At 42.7% G+C, this 24,118-nt stretch overlaps 1 protein-coding gene across 2 annotated transcripts in view; it reads left to right on the top strand.

Moving 5' to 3' along the window:
* The window catches only part of LOC116434958 (pseudouridylate synthase RPUSD2), a 265,401-nt gene that overhangs the window by 42,803 nt on the left and 198,480 nt on the right, over positions 1-24,118 (top strand). Inside the window, exon 1 of one of the 2 annotated variants that reach the window (XM_076366769.1) lies at positions 10,995-11,850. The exons of the other annotated variant lie outside the window; for it this stretch is intronic. Within the exon in view, the coding sequence (XP_076222884.1) occupies positions 11,698-11,850 (153 nt within the window). The 5' untranslated portion in view covers positions 10,995-11,697. Of the gene's footprint in view, positions 1-10,994; positions 11,851-24,118 lie in introns of those variants that run through there. 2 annotated transcript variants of the gene reach the window in all.

The following is a 24,118-nucleotide window of genomic DNA, read 5'->3' as shown; positions in this document are numbered from 1 at the left end:
GGAAGTCAATCTCGGCACGATTGGAAAATAAAATTGGAGCGACCGCGGTTGATCGTTCGTTCTCATTGTCGGATCGCGAGCGAGCGTCGGTCAGCTTACAAATATCGCGTCGAGCAAATAGCCTGGAGTGGCCGGGCTCTTTGTCCGCGGCGATGGCGACGACGCGCGGAGAGAAGATACGCGGCGGACTGTATATTTCACCCCGGAGCCTGCCTTTCTCCGCAACCCCCGGGAATAAAGGACGCTTCCTTTTTGATCGCGACGCCTCGCACGTTCCTCGGGCTCCCGCCGCTCGTTTCCACTAGGTGTTCCTGGAAAACACTTGATCCGGTTCACTTAAGCCTGCGGACGCATTCTCCGCCGGGAAAATGGCGGACGCGCCGCGGCTGCCGAATGTTCTAACCCTTTGAAAAACTTCTGAGTGCAACGGGTTAATTTCCCGAAGCGTTTATTGGTTTAAATGCCACATTTTCAAGCGAACTTGACAAAATAGATTACAGGATACATAAAGCCATTGGATATCGAAGGTATTTAATTATTGCTATTCGTGAGAATCACCCAGTGGTCAACAAAAGCGAGTGCAGAAAGAGACATTCACACGACGCACGAATTCGCAAGGACTGAACAGGTTTCTGAATGCCAAGAAAATGGCACCCACTTACACGCTCAGTTCGCAACAAAGTTCTTTAAGATAACAACTTACAAAACTAGTCGGCTGAACCGGCGACGCAGTCAGTCGGCTCGCGTTGTATGCACTTATACACACGTCCGATACGGTTGTTCGCAAGTTGTTCTGCTAATTGCAAAATTAGCTCCGCGTGCAAATTCGTGCAACAGAGGAAATTCTCGAAGGGATCTGGTAGGGTGTTGTTAAGCTTGAAAAGTTTCTTGGCTGCGGTTGGCCAAGAGTTCCGTCGAAAATGAACGCGTAACGAAATGTCAGTAGAAATGTCATTTTCAAAAGTACCAACATTCCAAGTATCAAAATTGTCCTCCTTTTGTAAGAGGAGATAAGTGCCATTTTAATTTAGATCTAGTTAATTTCAGTTTCACGTGACTCTGTCCAATTCGAGTTTATTTAATTTCATTCAATTGATAGTTATTTCTATTAATTAAAACCGTTGACACTTCGATTTATCATCGCCGGCCTGGGAGACGTTTTCAAGGGAAATTCAAGGTTCCCATCGACAGAACCGCAAAAGGGGCGTTCTCGATTCGCGGCACGATTTCACGCGCGTGTATATATGCACCGTATCGAACGCGCCGCGTTACGTTGGGTTACGTCGTCATGTTGCGCAAAAACTCGCGTGACGAGTCCCCCCTCCCGTGTCAATGACTGGAAATCTCGCGCGTCGATCTTCGAGCGATCGTCGTTAGCGATCTTTATAACGATCTTCCCTTATCCGGGGGGGGAAAAAAAAGGAATGTCGATCGACTTGTTAGCGTGTCAACGTCGAACGGCGGTCATAATTGAAAATTAAATTCTTCATTTAAATTCTTCGCCGCGCTTAAAAATTCAATTAAGATTCCGCCCCGGCGAGGTTACCGAAACGTACATTTAATTTTAAGTTAATATTAAAGCTCGCCGGTCACGCATGCGGACAATATTTTTGTTTTATTACCCGGCCTCGCGTAAGCGTAATATGTAGTTAACTAGAAATTCAAATTACCTACGTGTATTTTTAACAAATTCGTACTTGGGAAGATTAATCCTGAGAATTTGCCGGCATTCGTAATTTCCGCTTGTAATCTTTCCTGTAACTGGGAGTAATATGCTCGAGTTCCATGTGTTTCAGAATTTTTCAACCCTTCGCCCTTGATTCATGTTGAGATTAATATTAATCTTCTTACAGTGCACCGGTATGTGAAATAATGAATTCAAGTAGTTCCTTAATGTACAATGAAATGAAGTTAATGCGATTTCTCTGTAATTCTTCAACTACCATTTATAAATCTACACATTAAATCTGTTAAATATTGTAGGAGAAAGAGAATTTTATTTGAAACAGTATAATTATTTCTTGACTCACAATAAAACAATAACCAAATCAAGCGCACACACTACTTATACACAGATGTTCTCGTCTCACTCATACACTTTCTAGAACATTCTTTCAATACATTAACTTCACATATATTTGCAATATTCCAGATTCATAAAACAAACGAACATTATTACATACAGAGAAAATCAATATAATCCAAAATATTCCAATGCTTTGATTCATTCAAAACGCTCACACGCAGTCGCGTCATTCATCTATCGCACACTCATTCAAATACGTCCATTCACACAATATTATATATCGAAATCAACATCTATACGTTAAAGTATCATCCGTATTTCGTTAAACATCGATGAATGCTTCTACTGAAAAACGTTCGAGTCAGAAACGTTCAAAGGTTCGAGTCAGAGTTAAATTCGAAGGTCGAATCGGCAAAAGTTAATTGGCGCACCGCATTATGCAATCTTTTGGGAACGTGAAAGTACGGTGTTCGAGTTAATTTTTTTTATGCTGTTTCGCGTCTCGCGCGCTGACACGCGAGTCCTTTCACCTGGTCCCATCGAAGTTGCAGGGTCGGAACCTTAACAGAAGTGAAACCGATCCCTATAAACGCCCGAAGGTTTCGGCCGTTCGTTCTTTCGCGCGGCCGGGATATTTTGAATTCTCATTAGTCCCCCACTTAACGGGCGGCCGTAATTTATCGGGGCACAAAGGAGGAATGCTTATCTGTTCATCGTGGTTTATCGGCTCTCGCCGGAGAATGCGTTAATCGGCATCGCATTAGTATCCGTGAGCCGAGAGTTTCACAATGGACCGGCTTATCACCGGGTTCCGGATATTTGTGCATTTACACCGGACGCGAACAGTCGCTGCCCAATGTGCTGTAAGGTTTTGTAATATTTTATCGAATCACCGTTCTATCTTAGATATAACGGAACCTGTTACCGCAGGAAATACGTCTCTCCGTGATTTACACGCTTGCGGAATAGGGAAGGCGATCGGGACGCTGGGAATTCGGAGCAGAAAAGTGTTCGATTGCTGTGGGTTAATGAAATTATTAGATTAAATGCGAATTGGTAGGACTAGTAATTAAATATGTTAAGTTTCTATTGAATTAGATACGAAGAGTTTCCATTACTTCCATTGTCGTTTAACGATCTTAACTCTTTGCACTCGGAAGTTTTTCACTGGAAATATTTGAACATTTTCTGATGAGATACAGATGATGTTTTGTGAAGATAATTCGAAGAGGAATTATACGAACATTAGGGGACAAAGCTATTTTATTGAAATATTTTTTAAATTGATGATTTATGTAAGGTATAATATTGAATATCAAATTTTATAGTTTTACTATGAAATTTATTAAATACTTAGGGTTAATATTCTGAGAATTATCTGAGATTCAAGGACGCTTCACTTTATTATTAAATGAAACGGTTAAACTTCAAACTGAAACCGATTAATTTATTATAATTAGATTATTTCACTCTGAAGACAACAGGATTTTCTACAAATTCACGGTTCAAGAAATCCAACACAAGGATTGCGCGTCGATCAAATTTTCGTCGAACAAAATCCGTAAACTAACGCGAAAAACTCCTACCACCGGAAACGTTCAACGGCTCCATTGTCCAAAATTGGCTTATCCCGCGCGGTCCGGTTTCCCGAACACGAAATCCAAGAACCGCGCGCGACGCCGCACCGCCGCAAAGCCAACCCATAAAACACCGAAACATCGAACAAAAGGACCGGGTAAAAAGAAACCACCCACGCTCCGGCGACGTACGTAGGTACGTACGAACGAACGAACCCCGCCAGCAATCAATCCCTGTAAACGCGATACGTATCGCGTACAAAGCAGACTCGGGGAAGCCTTCCATTTCAGGGAGCCGCGAAAAGTAATCCCATCGGCCGCGGGGAAGAGAAGGATGGAACGATAGTGTGAAAGCAGAAGGAGGATGGACGGATAGTGTGGAAGTGGAAGAAGGATAGGACGATCGTGAGAGGGAGGAAAGGGTTGAACGATAGAATGAAAGTGAAAGAACGGTGGTGTGCAAGAGAGGCAAAGTAGAACGATAGAATAAAAGTGGGAGAAGAACGATAGTGTGAAAGTAGAAGGAAGATAGAAGGATAGTGTGAAAGTGGAAGAAGGATAGGACGATCGTGAGAAGGAGAAAAGGGTTGAACGATAGAATAAAAGTGAAATAACGATGGTGTGCAAGAGAGGCAAAGTAGAACGATAGAATACAAGTGAAAGGACGATGGTGTGCAAGAGAGGCAAAGTAGAACGATAGAATAAAAGTGGGAGAAAAGAAGAACGATAGTGTGAAAGTAGAAGGAAGAGAGAACGATGGTGTGAACGAGAGAAAATAAAATGATAGTGTAAAGGAGAGACAGGAAGCTGGAACGATAATGTGAGAGGCAAAGTAGAACGATAGTACAAAGGTAGGAGAAAGAAGAACCATAACGTGAAAGTAGAAGGAAGAACTACGGCGTGAAAGAGAGTAAGAATAAAATGATAGAGTTAAGGAGAGACAGGAAGCTGGAACGATAATGTGATAGGCAAAGTAGAACGATAGAATAAAGATGGCAGAAAAAAAGGAACGAGAGCGTGAAAGATGTGAAACGATGGCATGATGGTATGAAACTGGAGGAGAGGTGAAATGATATCGTAAAAGTGGCAGAAAGACGGAGCGATAGTGCGAAAGAAAGGGGAGGTTATAATGCTAATGCGAAAGGGTGAAAAAGTTCGAATGATATTGCGAAGGTGGAAGAAAGATAGAGACGACCGGGAATCGAATTTTTTAGCGAAACTTTCAAGCAAAGTTTCGGGACAGGCGAATTCCAGCTTCTGGGAACGGTGCACGGCTCCTGTAACACGTCTTAACGATTTCCTCCTTGGTCCCCATGCAAACCAACTTCCACGAGATTAATGGAGCTTTCGTGGCGCGTTTTCGGCCGCGAGTTTTCCCCGAGTGAATGCACACCCCGCGCTCGACGCGTTCTCCACCCTGTTGGCTGCTGTCGCGTGGACACGCGGCTTTACCGTTGTCTAGCGTGGAAGATACAGTTATGCGGTCTTTCCGTTGCTTTTGTGTTAGTTTTCGTGTTTGATTTTTCGTGTTTGATTGTTTGAAAAACTGCTGGCATTTAATTCTATTTCGCTGGTTTTTTAACGCTTTGCCACGTCACCAAATTCAAGTGACATCATTTTTCACATAAATTGAACCATTAACTTTCTCAATGCATCGAACTAACCGAATTCTGTTAAATGTACGAAATATAAGAAAAACAGCAGAGGAATCATGAATCTTGAATTTCCTCAAATATATCGACTGCATTGTTTTGATGAGTGATTACTTGTCAGTGAAAGTGTTAAAGTAGAACAGTCACATTTAGAGTGCGAGTGAATAATCATCCCGTTTAGGCGCCGCAACGTTCATTATTGCAACAAAGTTACCATCATTGTTCAATGATATTTGTCGCCAAAGGTACAAGTGAAATATTTGTATCCAACATCCGTAACTCCCAGGATTCTCTCGTTTTATACACCGGCGTCCCAATAAATTCTTGCCGCTGCCAGTGCCCCGGTACACAATCAAAAAGGCGAGGATCTATTTACCTTCCTCGGACTCTGTTTTCCTTCGCCTCGGTCTCGTAAGTAATTGAAAAATTTTCTGTCGTTTTCTGGAAGACGACCGCGCGACAAATTGTTTACGATTCGTCGTCCGCGCGTCTAGTTGCCTTCCCCGGCACGCTGTTTGCTAATTTTTCAATTCTACCCTCCTCGGCGACGGTCGCAGCGGGTCTCACGGTGTTCCTTGGATCGCGATAAAAGGGAACAGGTTACATCGCCCGATTAATTCCGTCGGATTGTTTGTAAAGTAATCGAGAAACCGGACGATTCGCCGTTCGCCTCTCGTCCAGTTATATTTTTGCCTTTGCCTGGAGGATGCGTTTGTATCACTTTCGTCAGAGAAATCGGACTCTTCATGTATTAAACTGATTTCCCGGAGTTAACGCGGTATCGCTTTTAATGTTATTAAGAAAGGAGACGGTGACTCGGAATGTCTGGCGAGTTCGTTTAGCATCTGTTTAGTAGAATCCTTGGTGTCTACTGCAGTCGACTTCAAATTTGTTCAACGTTGCTCTTCGTTTGGAAATTTCAAAATGTTAACCCTTTGCACTCGGAAATTTCTCACTAGAAGTATTTAAGATTTTTTGACGAGGCGAAGACGATATACATTATACACTTGAACATCTGGAGTAATTTCTGACAATTGTGATCATTGCGAATAATAGTGTGTGCCAATGTAGAAAAAATATCGACCGGAAGTCCCGCGAGTTCTGAACGGTTCGCCAAAGGCTGATCATCTCCGCGAGAAGCGCTGGCACGATCAGCAAGTGTAATGACGCCGCATTAATATTAATATTCGACATTCGTCTCCGTGCGAACCGCCGAACGTTTGTCCATCAATATTTGCTTTAACATACGGCCGCTCGATGCAGCCGACTGTTTACCGACGCCTCTCATTTCTGCTGGTTTTAATGGCGTCGAGACACACTCGAATGGCCGTCCGTTTGTAACACAGTTCGAAGTGCCGTCGTTTTGTCGTCGTTTACCAATCTTCCCGGTTTTTATGTCCGTCCTGGCGCTACATTTTTCGTCTGTCAGCACGCGTTTTCGAGAACTGATTCTGGGATAGTCAATAAAAACGACGTTCTTATTGGTTATGGCGGAATGACACTGCTTACTTCGTGGGAAGTTCTTTTAGAACCATTTTGGAAGATGGGCAATTTAACACTAGAACTACCGAGCATTTAATACGATTAATATGCAATTCCTATAAAAACTGTAACAATAGATTATTTTCAGTTTCTTCAGACATTCGTTGTAGTACTCTAGTGAAACTGTTTATTTTCAAAATCATTTCGAGTATTCAATGCTTCGAAGATATCAATAATTGCTAAACAAATAAATCGGAACCAGTCATTTTGACTGATACGTAGTTCTAGTGTTAACTTTTAGGTATTCGTTACATTTTACTTAGATATTTGGAACGTTCAGTTATTTTTTAGATTTTGCTTAGACGTTTGAAACTTTTAAATATTCCTTAGATTTTGCTTAAACCTTTGAAACTTTCAAATATTCCATAGATTTTGTTCAGACGTTTGAAACGTTTGAATATTCCTTAGATTTTGCTTAGACGTTTGAAACTTTCAGTAATTCCTTAGATTGTGTTTAAATATTTGGAACTTTTAGTGACTCTTCAGATTTTCTTTCGATATTTGAAATTTTCGAATAGATGCATAGGATATTTTCGGCAAACTTGTACGCTCCAATACCTCGGCTTACTAAACCAATATTGAACAGAAGTTTTTAGAAACGCATGTTCCGTTTCGACGATAGAGTTTTCTCCTCTTCAATGAAATTGTTCGAAGCGCCGCGAATCTGACGGAAAGTCAAGTGTACATTCTATGAACTTTAATACAGCTCTGTTCTATTATTCACTCTTTAAAACCAGTTTCAAGCAACCAAAATCCCAGTTTCCCCGATCCGTGCATGATAACGCCAATTGGTAAATTATTCACCCGCATTCTATATTGCAACGGTGCATTAAAGTATAAAAAGAAATGAAATTGCCCGGCTACACGGCGATGCGCGCACAACGCATCACAGACCTAACCCAGAATTTTCCCTAAATGTGGACGGGAAAAACTGACGATCACTATTCAGAGTTATCGTTGTCATTAAAAGTGCAGTATAGTCTCCAACAATACGCAAGTCCATCAGAGAATGTCTCATTAATTTGTATTACAATTGTACTTACAGTTATATTACGCATTATTAACTAACACTGTACTTACTCATCACCGTAACATTATAATCCTGATTATCTTTAGGAATAGAAACAAACATGGAGTCTATTCAACACAAATCTATCATCTGTTCACAAAGAAAATCAAAAATTATTCCAATAACTCCACATCACCTCACACAACAAATTCCAAAACATCAGGGGAAACGTTTAACCCTTTGCGGACATTTTGACATTTACTAGATCGATATTTGGAAGATTAACCTTCGCACTCGAGGGGCGCCTCACAGTCGCCACTTGATTCGACGCAGCAAACTTATAAAATTTTCAATCCAATATTAAACCTCGTGTAATGTATCAACACATAAAGCATCGAAAATACTTCTGTCTATTAAATTATATAAGATAATCAATTGTGTTGCGAAAAATATCGTTAATATCGTTAGTCAGAAAGTAATGACACATAAAACATCGAAGTAAAATAGTTCTGTCCCTTAATTTATATAAGATAATCAATTGTATTGCGAAAAATATCGTTAATATTTAGTCAGAATGAATATTTTTAATGAAAAATATTGTCGAGTGCAAATGGTTAAGTCGCAAACAAATGATTTAACTACTCGAACATCAAGAAATCACCTAATTTCCTGTTTTCCTATCGTTTAAGCAATCGATATATAACTTACCTTCATCTGTTAAAGAATCCTCGTTCACAAGGGGTTAAATACATTCATTCCAACGTTTATAATCGAAGCGAAACGACCACAGAATTCATTTCCGAACGAAATATTAACGAAGAATGCAAGGCTGTCCTACAATGGTGAATGTCAAGGGGTGGCAAGTGTTTTCCGCGCGAGATGGCTCGCTTTTTCATTGATGGCATTTTAACCGAGCTCGTTTGCGGCCAACACCGCTGTATCACCGACACTGCCGATAAATATATAATCCGCCGGGGGAGGCGGCCAGCAATATGGGATCTCGTTTGATAGTCTACGAGTATCCGTCCGGCTGCGAAGTTAGATACAGTTAGATCCCCCCGGTGTATGCCCAATTTTAGATTGCACCCGTCGGACGGTTATTATATTTAACGAGAATGTAAATAATTCCCGTTCCCCTCGTTCCGCCGGCGCGGGGATCCCCGCGATCCGCTGGAAATTGTTGCGCAATTTAATCGTAAACGCTCGCGCGCGGTTATTTAATCGGGGAATAATTCAACCGGGTTTCAACGTCTTCTCACCCCCTCGCGGCCCTCGGATTGGGTTTCAATCACCGGTGTCGTTTACACTGATTCCTTCGTGCTCCGTTTCTCTTTTTTCCTTGGGCCTTTTTATTTTTTTATTACCCTTTACTCCGAGCAAGGAATTACGGAGAGGAGAAATAATTGCGAGTGATACGGTTTACGTTGGAATTATCGGAATGTTGAATTTACCCTAGGGAATTCGCAGGAAATTTTTGCAGAGGTACTTTAGCAGTTTATCTTGGATTATGTGTTTTTATGGAATATTAACACTTAGGCTTTATCTTCAATTGAACTCATTCAATGAATTCGGTTCGAAACTGTGTTTTGTAAAAACAAGAACCGTATCTGATGAACTGCGAATAATCCCACTTCGAGACTTACTGAATAACGAGAGAAAGATAAACAGAATAAAAGGAAATAAGTGAAAAGTGGGAGATCTCCTCATTCGGCTGGCTAAATGTTAATTTATCGTGCGTTGATCTATTGTGTATTGATAATTTGTCGGGTTTTCATTTATAGTGGAACGTATAGTTTACGAAGATCTTCGTAAATTTACGAGGGATTGCTTGCAAGTTTTGTTTAATGATTGTTAAGGTAACTGCAATTTAATGTTCCGGTGAATGAGGTGCGGAGGGAGTTTCACTTTTCGGTGATTTTCATTTCGTCCGGGGCACACGCGAGCGGATGCCGGCCGAGGACAAAGTTGGAACGGTGTTTACGTCTCATAATTCGTGAACTTGTGTCGCGCAGATTTTCAAGGTTCCTTCGTCCGATGTATATACCAGCAGCAGTGTCCTTCGCAGGATACGAGTTAGATTGCGGTTTAACTTTCATTTCTGATACGAGTTTCTTCCTCCAGGGAAAGAGACGCAGTGTTATTGACGTTCTTCACGATAGGTTTCGTGGAAATGTAGAAACTGAAATTCGCGAGAATACAGAAATGAGGAAACCGACAATAATATAATCGCCGTATTGCCAACACGCATTTCCAAAACACCAGCCTCGAACAATATACAAACTAAAATCCAAAAACTACAAAGACAACCATAAACCAACAAAATAATCGCAACATTTCAAACACAAATCTCCAAAAGTCCCAAGATCTCCAAAACACCAGCCTCAAACAATATACAAATTGAAACTCAAAGACTACAAAGACAACTATAAACTAACAACAATATAATCGCAACATTGCAAACATCTCCAAAAGTCCCAAGATCTCCAAAGCACCAGCCTCAAACGATATATAAATTGAAACCCAAAGACTACAAAGACAACCATAAACCAACAACAATATAATCGCAACATTGCAAACATCTCCAAAAGTCCCAAGATCTCCAAAGCACCAGCCTCAAACGATATATAAATTGAAACCCAAAGACTACAAAGACAACCATAAACCAACAACAATATAATCGCAACATTGCAAACATCTCCAAAAGTCCCAAGATCTCCAAAACACCAGCGTCAGACAATATACAAACTAAAACCCAAAACCCCAAAAACAACCATAAACCAACAAGAAAATCGCAGCATTTCAACCCCGCATCTCCAAAAGTCTCAAGAAACCCCAGAACACCTAAAACCTAAAAAGCCCAAAAAATCCCAAACCCCATATATGCAACAACAAGACAAAGTCCAAGCCAATAATCAAAGCGCGCGTACATCCTCGCGAGCGTCAGCAATAAAAATGCGGGGGTAGCAAGGGGTAGGAACGGCGTCGGTACAACAGCCATTACGTCCTAGAAAGGGACAGAAATAGGTGTAGGAGTCAGGTAGGCAAAGTCAAGCGTATGAAACGTTTGCGGCGTGGATCGGTGGGAAAGCCGGTGGCACAGGGTGGCTGTCTGTGCGCGGGGTTGGCGTTGGTGGCGGCTGAACCATCGAGGGAACGTCTGTCGGCCTAGAAGCAGCTCGATCGCGGCGTCACGTGGTGGGGGTAGTAGGAGACGCGGCCATGTGCTCGCGCGTCGACGCTCGATCGGCGATCAGTCGTTGCCGCGCGCTCCCGGTGGCTACGTCGCGTGTCGCTTGTACCTGTGCGTCCCGTACGTCTCCGTAGATCCGCGATCGTAACACGCAACGATAAATCACAGACACAGACACACATACACACATACTTACACGCACACAGAGAGAGAGAGACACATCGTCGTCCATCCCCTAAAGAGTCCGAAGCGAACCGAAGTACAAGCGAGAGAGAATTCACTTTTACGATGACATCAGTGTGCGCCGAGTGCCCGCGCGTGTGATCGAGTTTCGATTGATCCGAGTCGTCGATCGGATTTTGGTGAAAGTAAAGATTGGAGGATAGGGGAGCAAGGGGTGGCGAGTAGAAAGCAAACGAGGGGATAGAGGAAATAAACGGGCGCGTTCGTAGAAGATGCCAAGGTGATCTCGCCTCGATCTCGTTGGTCCCTTGCCTCGAGGCTGATATCCTACTGGTTTTCGAGGATTCGAAGAGCTTCGGGAGTACTCGAATTTTGCCCCGTTCGTTGCCCGTGCGCAGCCACGAACCCCCGGAACCGTCGTCGAGTGTCGTTCTTTTTTTTTCAAATCGCTCGGCGAAACGCATCCTGGCGCGTTGTTCTCGCCGTACAGTGGAATCGTCGACGATCGTGCCGCGATCATGCACCACACGGTGCCCTGGTACCTACCCTGGGCTGGGCTGAAGCTGGTGCCGCTGCAGATCCCGCCTGGACATCCCCCTTCCGGCATACCGAACCCCGGCTTGCACCTGCTGGCGCCGTTGCCTGGGATCTATGCGCCGGAACCGAGAAAGGTAGGAGATCTAGTCGATTTCCTGGCTCCTTCGTACCTTCTTCTTGCTCGTTGTTTACGTCTCTTCGTGTAGAAAGCTAAGCGGTTGCGAAATGGAACTTATTGCATTTGCGAAATGCAGATGCTATTTCATTCTTTGAACTCCAATGTTGAATATACTTGTTTCAACGGAAGACTTCGTGGCTGCGTTTTACGAAATGGAATGTACTGTCTTTGCGAAATGCAAATGCTGCTTAACCCTTCGCACTATGTAGAATGTCTTTGAACAGAAGTCTGGTTCATCGAAGAGAAAATGTAACAGGAGCTGGGAGGGCAAAGGGTTAACCCTTTAGAAACGAACGTTACTTCGTACAAGATGAAAGTTTCATGTTTGGTAGACAAAGTTGCTAATAAATGGTTTAAATACTCAGAATTTTTGGTTTCCGGTTATTTAACCAGTTAACTGTGTTTGACGACTATACACGTCACCTTAAAACTCTTAATGGTGCTAACTCTTTTAACGATGGATTATTTATTTTTTGAGACGAACATGTAATTCTTCTTCGTTTCGCATGAGACATTTTTCAAACTAAATTCCACAGTTAACTGGTTAATATGATTAGATACTCGCGTTCTTATATCGAGTACCTTTAGTTTATCTTTCTTAACCCCTTCAAGTATTGATTTTTGCATCGATCTTCTCAATGATATGAAGACTGATTAAATTTCCCATCAACTATCACTGATCGTACTAACAGCGTTGCATTTATATAACACGCTTCCACCATTAATCATCAAACCAATAGTTTTTCAACAACACTAACAGCCTCGAACCTTAAATTCACAGAGGTGAATCCGTAGAAATTCCCCGCGTTGAATATTTCACCGCATCCCGAAGTAAAAGGGGATTTCAGCCCCCATCGAGTCTCCACTCGATGTGTTTCGCATCATCTCGAATTAAACCTTGAAAACCACTTCATCGTTTTAATGCGAAATATTCGAAACGCGATCCCTTTCAAGCGAGAACCTTACTCCGCGCCCGGGAAAAACATTTCTACGGCTTTGACGAACATTTTCAACGTTAGAGCGGGGCGCGCGGTCCGAAGAGCCAACGGCTGGAAACACCGCGAAACGCGCGTATCGTTTTATTGTTTTCTACTAAACAGTGGAATTACTTGTTCTACCCGGCCGCGACCGCATTCGCGGAACTCTGATTAAAACTGCATAGTTCATCGTACGGAGTTCGCCGATCGTAAAGGGTTAAACGGGGGTAAACGCTCGCCGCCGTAAACCTTCGCCGTAAACGAAACTTTTATTGGTTTACATTAGCCACGAGCCGGTGAACCATTAGCTCGTATTATCAGTATATTTTGAGTGCCCGGTTTAACGATAAATAATTATTATATACTTACGGAACGCCATCGGTTTAGAATCGAGGAACTCTATAGCCGTCTGCGAACACCTTGCCCGCACATGTTACCGCGTCGAGTGTACTCAGATTACTGCTATGAAATATTACTAGCTCGATTTTACTAGTAAATCCCTAGAAATCGAACTATTAGGGGCATAAGTATTTTTGTTGGAATATAATCTTTTTTTGGATTTTTCAAGGTTCGTGATTTAATTAATTTTATAGGTGGAAGTAAGCTTCGAAATTGACTTGTATAAATATATTATTAGTATGGTATTACTATTAGGGATATTTTATGGATTCTGCAATTAGGAAAATTTTATGAATTTAATTATCGGGAGAATTTTAGACATTCTGTGATAGAATAAATTCTATAATCGCTATGGAAGCTTCATAAATCCGATAATTAATAGGAAAAGGATTTTTCACCGTTCTTTTCATTATGTGGTTCACGATATTAATTTGTACGATGCGTTTTATGGACAGCGTTTATTTTAGATTCTTATCGAGGATTTAAAAGGTTTTTCAATGCAGTCAACGGTTCGAGAGAATCGGGTTCCAACAGTTGTCTCGCCGCGCGTTAATTATCGCCGCTCGTAAAAGTTTCACGCCTCGGCGTACCTCAAGGTGTCGTTGTCAACAATTATATAATGTTTTATTTGCGACGAAATTCGTCGACGGCCTGCCGTTCGCAATCCGTGGCGCGCTGTGCGTATCGATCGACGCTGAATATTTTCGAAATTGTATCTACACGTAAAACAAATATACAGGGAGTCCTATTAATAAAAATCGCATGTAAGAACTGCTGTTGTACACGAAAATTTTGTGGAAAAACAGACAATCTACTTTATTCGTTAAACTTCTCTTTGTTTTTCGTATCGAAGAATTTCAGCCTGTTTAAATATACTCTCTCATAACAAATATTCATGCATTTTTCAGAAATTTTCGACGCGAAATTCTTCGACGATTTTTACCTAAAATCATCTAATTTTCAAGGATTTTCTCCTTAAGAAAAATCTCAACTTCTCAAGACATCAAATTAATAATTTCACGTTACGTTGATTTAACACCAATGAAATCTTCTCAAATTTCCCTAGAAGCTTGCCTGCAAAATGCAGTCACCTCCAACTAACTTTTTCACGAGCTACAATTTCATTTTCCGATTTCTAACAATTTCATTCCAATCTCCACGGGAAATTCACTTTCCAATTTCTACCGAAAATTCGCTTTCCAGTTTCTAAAGGAAAATCCAATTTCCAGTTTCTAAAGAATGTAATATTATTCCGAACTGCCATTAATTTCCAATCTCAATGCGCCCGTTGCCCGGCGCGGATTATAATTTTCGGTTTCGCCGTCACTTGCCCGGCGCACACCCTGTACAATCAATTCTCCGCGCGGGAATCATCTTTCCAAGGATGCGGAAAATAAATAGACGCAGGAAGTTGCCGGTGGCTCGTAATGCTCCATACGTATTCCGGTCGCCTCGCGAATTGATGGCCTCTCGCGGGAGAGCGCGTTCAATGAAATACGTAAAGGTGACTCACGCGCTCAAATATCGCGGCGCGAATAAGATTATCGCGTCAGTTTTTTCCTTTCGTTTTCGCGAGCGACTTCGCCGGCGAACGGAAGGCAAACAGAAGGTGTTTGCGATTAATCGGTCGCCTGGCACGGTGATCGCCGACTGTTTCTGCCTTTTCAGAGGCTCCTTCCGTCTACTTGCTCTTTGTCCGACGAAAAACAGTCTAGCAACTGCGTAGTTGGCGTTAGCATTGCCAGATGCGTCGAGACGCACCGTTTCGTGTTTCTTCTTCTAGTCGTTGGGAAGGCGCGAATGATTTATCTAGGAGTTAGGCAAAGGGTTACGAGGTGGATTTCTGAGGAACTAACCCTTTGCGTCGACATTTTGCCGAGACCTTTTACATTTGGAATGCCAAGCTGTGAACAAATGATTAACTGTTCGAACAGCAAGAAATAAGTACATGGTTTCCTTATTCTCTATGATTTAACCCTTAGCACTCCAGATGGTTTTGTAATTTACCAGCAACTGCGATTAATTTTTATAGTATCTCTAGTGAAAATGAAAAATAACATTCCTTCGATTTTTTATTTTCCTACTCAGTGGAAAATTTGGATGTGGAAATTGGAATAATTTTAGTAGTTTCTTTGATTCGTTAGAATATTTGATATTATAAGTGGGGCAATAGTGGAGCCTACAGAGTTCAAAGGGTTAACCCTTTGCTGACGGATGTCGACATTTCGACGAGATGGAATTTTAATGTTTGGAAGACTGAGTCATAAATAAATGGTTTAACCCTTTGACGAAGATACTTTGAGATGTATAAAGTCTTCGACAGATGAAGTTAAATTAAATATCAATTAATTAATAGGAAAACAGGAAACCACGCGCTGCTCTCTTGCTGTTTCACTAATTACATCATTCGTTCGCGACTTGGTTTTCCAAATAAGAACATCTGATCTCGCCGAAGGATTAATTCCATTTTTTCTATTTTTTAAATTTTATTTTTCTATTGTTCAAGTGATTCATATAATAATAATATAAATAAAAGTGATAAGTAGTTACCGGATAAATTGATTTAGGATATAGAAATCAAAATGAGAAAGATTTTTTCTTGTTTAAACATTAGAAAAGATGTACTTTTCTAAAGTTTCTAAGAAGCTTTCTCAAATAGATGAGTAACGATCGATGAAAATCGATATAGCAGACATAGGAAACTAAAGTACAAATCAATGCAAATTTCAATAAACGTACTTTTATCGTTTCTATTTGAAAAAAAGCTGCAACTAGTCAACTCAAGCGTGTCGTAGTTTTAATGTTAACGAATTCCCAGGAGATTTCACAGGAAGAATGAACGCGATCTTGGCCGGAGATTGGTGAACGTTCGAGATTAATTTCGAGATCGGTTTGAATTATTTAGCGGACGGTACCCGGGAAACAAGATCCCCGATTAATTCTGTAGATTAGTTAATAGCAGCCGAACACGTGGAATTTTTTAACTTTGTCTCTATTTTTCATCGGAGAACACCGGGAACTCTTTGGTGAATAATCTGTCGATACGATCGAAGTATTTTTGGTTTAATGAATATCGTATCGCGATAACGGAAATGTTTTTAATTTAATCGCGAAGCGGATAGCACCGCACAATGTTTCGTTGAATTAATAATCGAGTTTCGTAGGATGTATCGGAGAACGAAAATGAATGTAATTCATGGGCTTCGTCGTTGAAATTACAAGGTATCGATGTTCACTTTTTAAATGTGCAATATTCGTAGGCCTAGGAATATTCGGTTACCAGTTTGTGGCCGTCGGAATTGCTTCGGGGAATTTTTCAGTATTCGGGGACGCGTTCACGCGTCCAGGAGTGTTTCGCGCCCGGCAAACGGTGACACGTGGCCTCGCTGTTTATTTAAACGGAATGGCTGTCAAATCGTTTGCGGTCGAACCGTTTGTGGTCTCACCACTTGCGGTTTCGGGGAAAATTTGTACTATTAACGGGGTGACCGTGCATGTGTCAGGCATGTACTATGAAATTACATAGTAAATACGACGAATGTGGCTACTGTTCTAGTTTGTTCGCTATATGTACCGAGAAAAAGTCAGTGATTTATAGACACGAACTTCCGTCAGCATTAACAGCGCATAAGCCCGAGGCACTTATTCACCGCTCGTTACCCTAATGAAATTCATCGATCAATCAAATGATCAAATATTCCTAAATCCCAATACAATATAAATTTACCAAATACAAACGTTATTAAACGCAAATACTATTTTACCTTCACCTTCCAAACTTCGACTAAGTCTCAAAGATCACTCTATTAAAATTGAAATTCACACTCAACAAATGATAGTCAATAAATACAAAGGAAAAAAGTTCCACCGAACTCGAAACAACTCAAAATTCCCATAAATCAGCGCAGCCTATTGAGAAGATTAAATGACAAGAATTTAAAAATGAAGCAGGAAAATTTCCAGCAATCAACTCGAAACAATTCAAAATCCTCGTAAAAATCAGAGCAGCCTATTGACAAGATCAAATGACAAAAATCTAAAAATGAAGCAGGAAAACTTTCAGCAATCAGCTCGCAAGAAATCGAAACTTCCCATGAAACTCAACACAGTCGATTTACCAAATGAATTAATCGATGAACAATGAAAAACCGAAGCGGAACAGGTTCGCGAATCAGCCCGCAAGAAATCGACGTTTGTATGAACGCCGGCGCGGTTGATTTACAAAATCGACGCGGTATCATCTCGTAAGCGGGCGGAATTAATGGGACAGGGGTGTGCGTTATGTTGAAAGATTTCGTGCGGACGATAGAACAGGTCGCGGGGGCCGATGGACTATTCACGCGAGTATCGCGGCCGGCGCGCAGTTGGCCCTGCGGCGAGGGTTGATTTAAAGCCGATCGGCGGCTCGGCCATTATCCATTGTTCTGGCAGCGCTCCTTCCGGTGTCCCTCCACTTTCCCGGATATTTCTTTCCCGCGGATTTATGGTCTGCATAGGTGGTCGTTCGGCGGGAAGCGAACGCTTCCGATACCGCGTGAAATACTCGCGAAGCCGACACGCTCGCGGGAAGGCACGCGGCACACGTGTCTTCCTCGCGATCGACGAACGCTTATCTTCAGGAACAACACTCTGGAACTCGAATTTTCCTCTTCATTTCGTGGAGAATGCTTTAACCCTTAGCACTTCAGGTTGTTTTGTAATCTATCACCAACTGTAACTAATTTTTATAGTATTCATAGTGAAATATTTAAGTAAAATATCTTTGCTGCTTAATTTATCCGTGAATGATCGTTAGATTAGGTTCAAACAACGTCGTCTATATCTCGTCGGAAAATCTTGAATATTTCCAGTAAAAAACTTTCGAGTGCAAAGAGTTAAAAGACTGTCAGTTTGGTCTTTTGTTTTCACTGCGAACGAGAGAGTGTTTGAGACTACTCTTGTAAATATTTGCGAGATATTTGGATTTCGTAGAGAATTGTAACAGTTAATAAGAGAAATGGCTAATCATATAACAATGGTACCAATTCTAGGTTTTTCTAATGAAGTTTGATTAATTCGATTTATTCAAGTTGAATTAACTGAGATTGTTTTAAGACTTGCTTCACGCTTATGATCGAAGTCACTGATTATTCCTCAATAATTAGTAATTATATAATTACTAGTATATAATACCTAACAGTTGCGAATGAATAAACCAAATCACTCGTAACTGGACGCGACAAACGCAAGCAGTGCGCCCAAGTCCCTTTTGTTATTAGCATAAAAACAGATATTCAAGGTAACTCGTATAACAGCGGTGTTCGTTTAATCGCGTCACTGGAACCGTCTCCGGCTGACATTTAACGTCGTCCCCGTCAGCAAACTTTTATTCGCTGTCACACGAATGGATCAGCATTCGCAAAAGTTTTGCGAACCGTGGCGTGTTCTTCGTTCACCTGATTCTCTTCTGCCTCCACCCTCCGTTGCCCCTTCGCCTATTTGTCTTTCCCTTTCTGTTGCGAACAGTACCTGCTGCTATCGTTTTCCGACCGGCATCGTCTTCCATCGCGTCAGGAATTGGCAATCCGCGTACCGGAGAAACGCGGCATGATATCGCGTCTCCCCGACTTCATGCTCGCGTTGCGATTTTCGTGTCCCTATTGAAACGCTTTTGGACAAACGCGTATAAATAGCGTAGATGCCATGCGAACTAGATGTTGCGGATTCGATCCAACGGTTCTGGAACGTAGGCAAATATGTGCCGCGTTTGCCTCACCTCCCTGTCAATTTTCATTACGCGAGCTCTCCCTCCGCCGGAGAGCGATTTTCGGTTTACAGCGTGGAAATGTTAGAAATGGCTCTCTCTCGCTCGCTTTCTTGTAGGAACTGAGTGAATTTTAGGGGCAGGAGTTGCTCTCTTGCGGAGGAAAGTAGCTCTTTAGTGAAAAAAGAAATACGATTCTCGTAAGGAGTAATTGTTTTATGATGAAAATTGGCTTCTTCGTGGAGAACAGGAGTTGCTTTCTTGTGAGGATTAAGAATCGTGAGAATCTTGTGGATATTGAGAGTTGGTGTCTCGTGGAAAACCGGAATTGCTGTTTTTTGGAGAATCGCTCTCTCGTGGAGAACAGAAATTGTTGTCTTCTGGAGAATCGCTCTCTCGTGGAGAACAGAAATTGATGTCTTCTGGAGAGTCGCTCTCTCGTGGAGAATTGCTCTCTCGTGGAGAACAGGAGAATCGCTCTCCTACAGGCAATAGAAGTTACTCTCTTCGAAAGAGACAGAAATTGCTCCCTCGCGGGGAGAATCTATAGCTCTCTCGCGGAGAAAATGAAAAACTAGAGAACTATAACGTCTCTATCCCGACGACAGACAATGCCAGACCGTCAAAAGCAAAAAAAACTCACTTCACAGCTGAAAATTAACTGTGTTGCAAATAATGACGAGAAACAGCCACAACAGAAAACAAGCAAAGGCGGGGAAAGAGAGAGAGAGGGAGGAAGAAGAAAAAGAATGGGGTCTAATTAATCCGCGTGGCGGATACGATTTCCATGCGTTACTTGGTCGGTAATTATCAGGCAGCAGCGAAACGTCCGCTCGTTTGTTCCTCATCTTTCACCGGCACCGGGGGTAGAAAAGGGCAGGCCGCACTACAAATCCTCTTTTCTCGTTTCCACAAGTTTTTCAATTTTACGGTATTACAAAAATCCGCTCGTTCGAACGACGAAACGCGAACCTGCAAACGGGAACGTCGAGAAGCCTTCGGTCACCGCTCGTATTCTTACATTCCGCCATTTTTTTTTCTGTACTCCGTTTCTTTCTTCCCCTGCCCTCTTGCTTTGTCTCTCTCCCTTTCGCGTTCTCCCTTCAACTTTCTTGCTTTCTTTGTCTTGTACTTGTTCGCTCCATTGCTCTGTCTTTTACACTTCCCCTCTTTTTTTCTCTTTTTTTCTATCGATTCCTGTCTTCTACTCATTTTCTCTTTTTCCTCCTACTCTTTTCCTATTGGCTTATGTCTCCTACTTCTCTCTCTCTTCCTTTTCTTCTATTTTTCCTGCTTCTTTTTCTTACTCTTCCTCCTACTCTTTTCCTATTAGTTTATGTCTTCTACTTCTCTTTCTCCTTTTCTTCTATTTTCCCTGCTTCTTTTTCTCACTCTCTTCCCTGTTCCCTCACTTCCACTGTCACTTTCTCTCCCCGCTTTAGTTCCGTCACTCCCGCCATCCTCCTGTTTCTCTACCTGTCTCGAATACAATAACAGCTTGACGCGTGTTTTCAACTATAACCGGCGATAATGGCCGCCACCGGCTACTATACTTTTCCATTAGTACCGTACTGCGGGGCAAAATATTTGCCGACGCTTGCCATAGACGTATTCCATTTTATCCTCTCGATAAAAGTAATTTAACATGAGGGGGCCGACGGGGGCGGGGGGCGAAGGCGGATAGGCACCGGGGGTGGATGGCGAGAGAGATCGATCGATCGAGGAGCTGAAACGTATTCCGGAGGGGAAACCCCGCTCGGCCTTTAACCCGCTAAACGAGCTATCTTTTTATAGCAGAAATTCCTGCCCGATCGGTTACACAGGAGTTTACGAACCTATCGACACAACTTGTCGCACGGCCTCCCGCGAAAATTGCGGGATTTTTATTAATATTACCGTACACGGGGAAATCGACGGTGTGATGGCCGTTAATGGCGTGATTCGGAAAATGTCGCGCTTTCATCCTCGACGTTAATTAATTTCTCCTTGAGAAACAGTGGTTATAAATAACAGTCGAATCGCTGATAAACGATTAAGGAGAAAAGTAAATTCGAACGAACAGCTTTAATTTCCTCTAGGAAATATTCGTATGCACCCGTGCTAGCGTTAAAGCTGCGTAACGTCGGCGATTAACTGAAAACACATCGAAACTTTCGTTCGCCTTTTCGCGTTATACAATGTTATGAATTCCCCGGTATTCCTCGAGCATTCCTAGAACGTCTAAACACATGTAATCCGCGATCTAATCGTTGCAACGACCGTAATCGGCCAATTAAATTTCTCCGTTACATAAAAAAATGAAGCAGGAAACGCAACGATTGGATGCATTATCCAATTCTGCTTGATTATTCAATCCGAGGAAACGGGGAAATATCATCGTTTAATTGAATAAGAGACGCGCGTCGGATCGGATCGGGTTCCACGGTTAACGGGTTAGAGGGATTCTAGCTCTCGAGCGTCTGAAATTCGCGTTTCCGATTCCCTTCTGGCCGCCGCGGCGCGACGCGGCGGGGCGAGGCGAGGCGAGCGTCGCGAAAATGCGCGTAGTCGTCGCATAGTCGAGGCGAATGCATCGAAAATAACCCCGCGGATTGCTCGTCGCGTGTATTGAGAGACGTGGCGTGACAACTATTCGTGCGCGCACGGTTATGGAGTCGCTAACCCGGCGTCGATATCCTCGCGATCCTCGGGAGCAGCTAGTCGATGAATATTTCGTCCTGCCGAGCGCGCTGCGAACGATACAAAAGTAAGATGGGGTCGCGGATTATTTACTTCTTCATTTGGTTCAATTCGGATTGCTCTGGGATTTATCTATTTCTATTCACCAGTTTTAGGAATGGTTTTGTGAAAATGCTACTTGAAATTTGATTTCTTCTACGAGAACCTTTGAAATTTCTTGTTCTTAACTCCTTGGCGTACTATTTACTTTCGTTACTAAGCTCGTGTAATATTTTACTATCGACAATTTGTAAGAAATACAACAAAATTTTCCATTCTACTTCAGGTGGAAATTTCAATTGAAGATAGTACATTCATAATAGCAAAATAGTTTGCTTTGATCTGTGAGTAATGAACAATATTGATTCTTGTTAAATTAGTTTAGAAATCTTCATCACTCGTTATTGTACCGCAAGTTAAATGTGAAATCTCGAACCTTTCGTCAACGCACAAAATTTCAACTTGAAACTTTTAACTCGAATTTTTCTCTATTTCTCCCCTGTCTCTCCTTTCAATTTAATTTCGTCTCTCCTTCAGTACTGAGTTCAATTTCAATGAACCAATCGATTACTCATTAGTCACATTCAAAATTCCAAAAAGAAACTTCAAACTTCCCCAAACAAGCGCAGAACCAAAGAGTGAAGCTCTCCGCGCCAAGCAATATCACATTCCGCGTATATAATACGCACAGAAACACGAAGAAATCACTGCGCAAAGCCGAAAAGCTCGCGGAACGTTTCCCTGGTCCTCGTTCTCTGATTCGGAAGCCCCGAAATCGCCGAAACAAATTAACCGTGTCCCTTGTACCGCGTTTTCCGGCCGCAACAACCAGTTCGCCGATTCCGGCCGGCCGTTCCTCGCGCGCGCAGCGCCGTAAAGATGGCGCCGTTAAAACGAACGATCTTAAAAAGCGTCGGTCGGTTAGTGGGAAATTCGAATCGAGAGCTCTCCTTCTCTTTTTTCTTTCTCTCTTTCCCTCTCTTCATCCCCCCTCCCTTTCCCCTTTCGGCCGCGTCGTAAACGTTCCCCGGTCGCATACCTATAATTTGACGAGCACTTCGCCATCGCTTCGCCGTCGTTCCGCTTTTCAGAGCCGGCTTCTCTCTCGCGGCGCCCGCATTACCGTAATTCGCGAAACACGGGAAAAAATCGCGTCGATCCTGCGGGACGGCCGATCGAGCGTGTCCTCTCTGCCGGAAAATCGAGTCGAGCGGAAATCTCGCGGTTCCCCGGGACTCCGATCGACGATTTTCGTGAACGGATCCGCCGAAGAAAATGGCCGACGAGTGGAATCGTTCAAGGCGATACGAGAATCGAGGGAAACCGATGATCCGTCGCTCGGGGACGCGCGCGGTTCCCGTCGACCGAGATTTTTCGGTTGAACATTTTCAAATTCGAAAGGTGGTCAGCTCGCGAACGTGCTCGGCGGAATCAAGGTTCTCTGAATTCTACGAGCTACGACAGATTGTGATTCTACACTTTTATGGAAGCGTTCCGGGAACCGAGATTAATCATCAGATAGCTTCGGTCAATGAAAAGCGAAGCGCTGATGCGTGAAGTTTAATTAAAGTCTGTATTCTATGACTGAAGACTCTGTGCGAAGTTACGCAATCTGCTAATGCAGCACGGTTTCATTTACAGCGACACAGAGACGTTCATCCGTTAATTCAGTTGTTCGTTTAATCCGCGAGATCCTTACAATCTTTTACATCAAGAATCCATTTCAAGATGTATCAATAGAAATATAAAAATACTCTCGAATTAGAACGCCTATGGAATAACTAACATTCTTCTCGCAAGCTTCAGAACAAGAGTATCCTTCGACGCGCCCCATTTTCACTACGTTTCATCACTCGAAGAACGATCCCCTACAAGTCCTATAAATCCTCTTCGAGAAATAAAAGTGCGAATAATCGAGTCCAGTCTATGTATACACGGGTAAAATTGAGAGCATCGGTTGCCGTCCGCGACAAAAGCAGGACTAAACGCAATATCCGGCGAATCCAGGGCCCCGTATCAATATAACCTGAATTTTCTTCGATCCCTCCGTCCACTCGTGTAACGCGCGCGGCCGGTAATGCACGCGTGACTCGTTTCCACCGCGTAACAGACACGCAACGACGCCTGTTCGACACCTGCCGCGATAGCGGCATCAATATCCTCGATTCCCGCGGAACACTCCCATTCAAATTCCCCGCCGCATTATTCCCGTAGTCGGCCGGGACGCCATTCGAATATTTATTTTCCCGATCGAGTAACGTCCTCGATTTCATTACAGCCCGGAACAACAGGCAGCCGCTCGTTATTTCAATCGACAACGAAATAATTTGCATTCCCGCGCGTTCTCCGCTCGACAACCGCGAACTCTTTGACATTCCTCCGGTTTT

This window comes from Nomia melanderi, chromosome 4, assembly GCF_051020985.1.
Source record: "Nomia melanderi isolate GNS246 chromosome 4, iyNomMela1, whole genome shotgun sequence".
Lineage (NCBI taxonomy): Eukaryota > Metazoa > Arthropoda > Insecta > Hymenoptera > Halictidae > Nomia > Nomia melanderi.
Note: the sequence above shows the minus strand (reverse complement) of the source record. Positions and strands in the feature narration are given on the sequence as shown.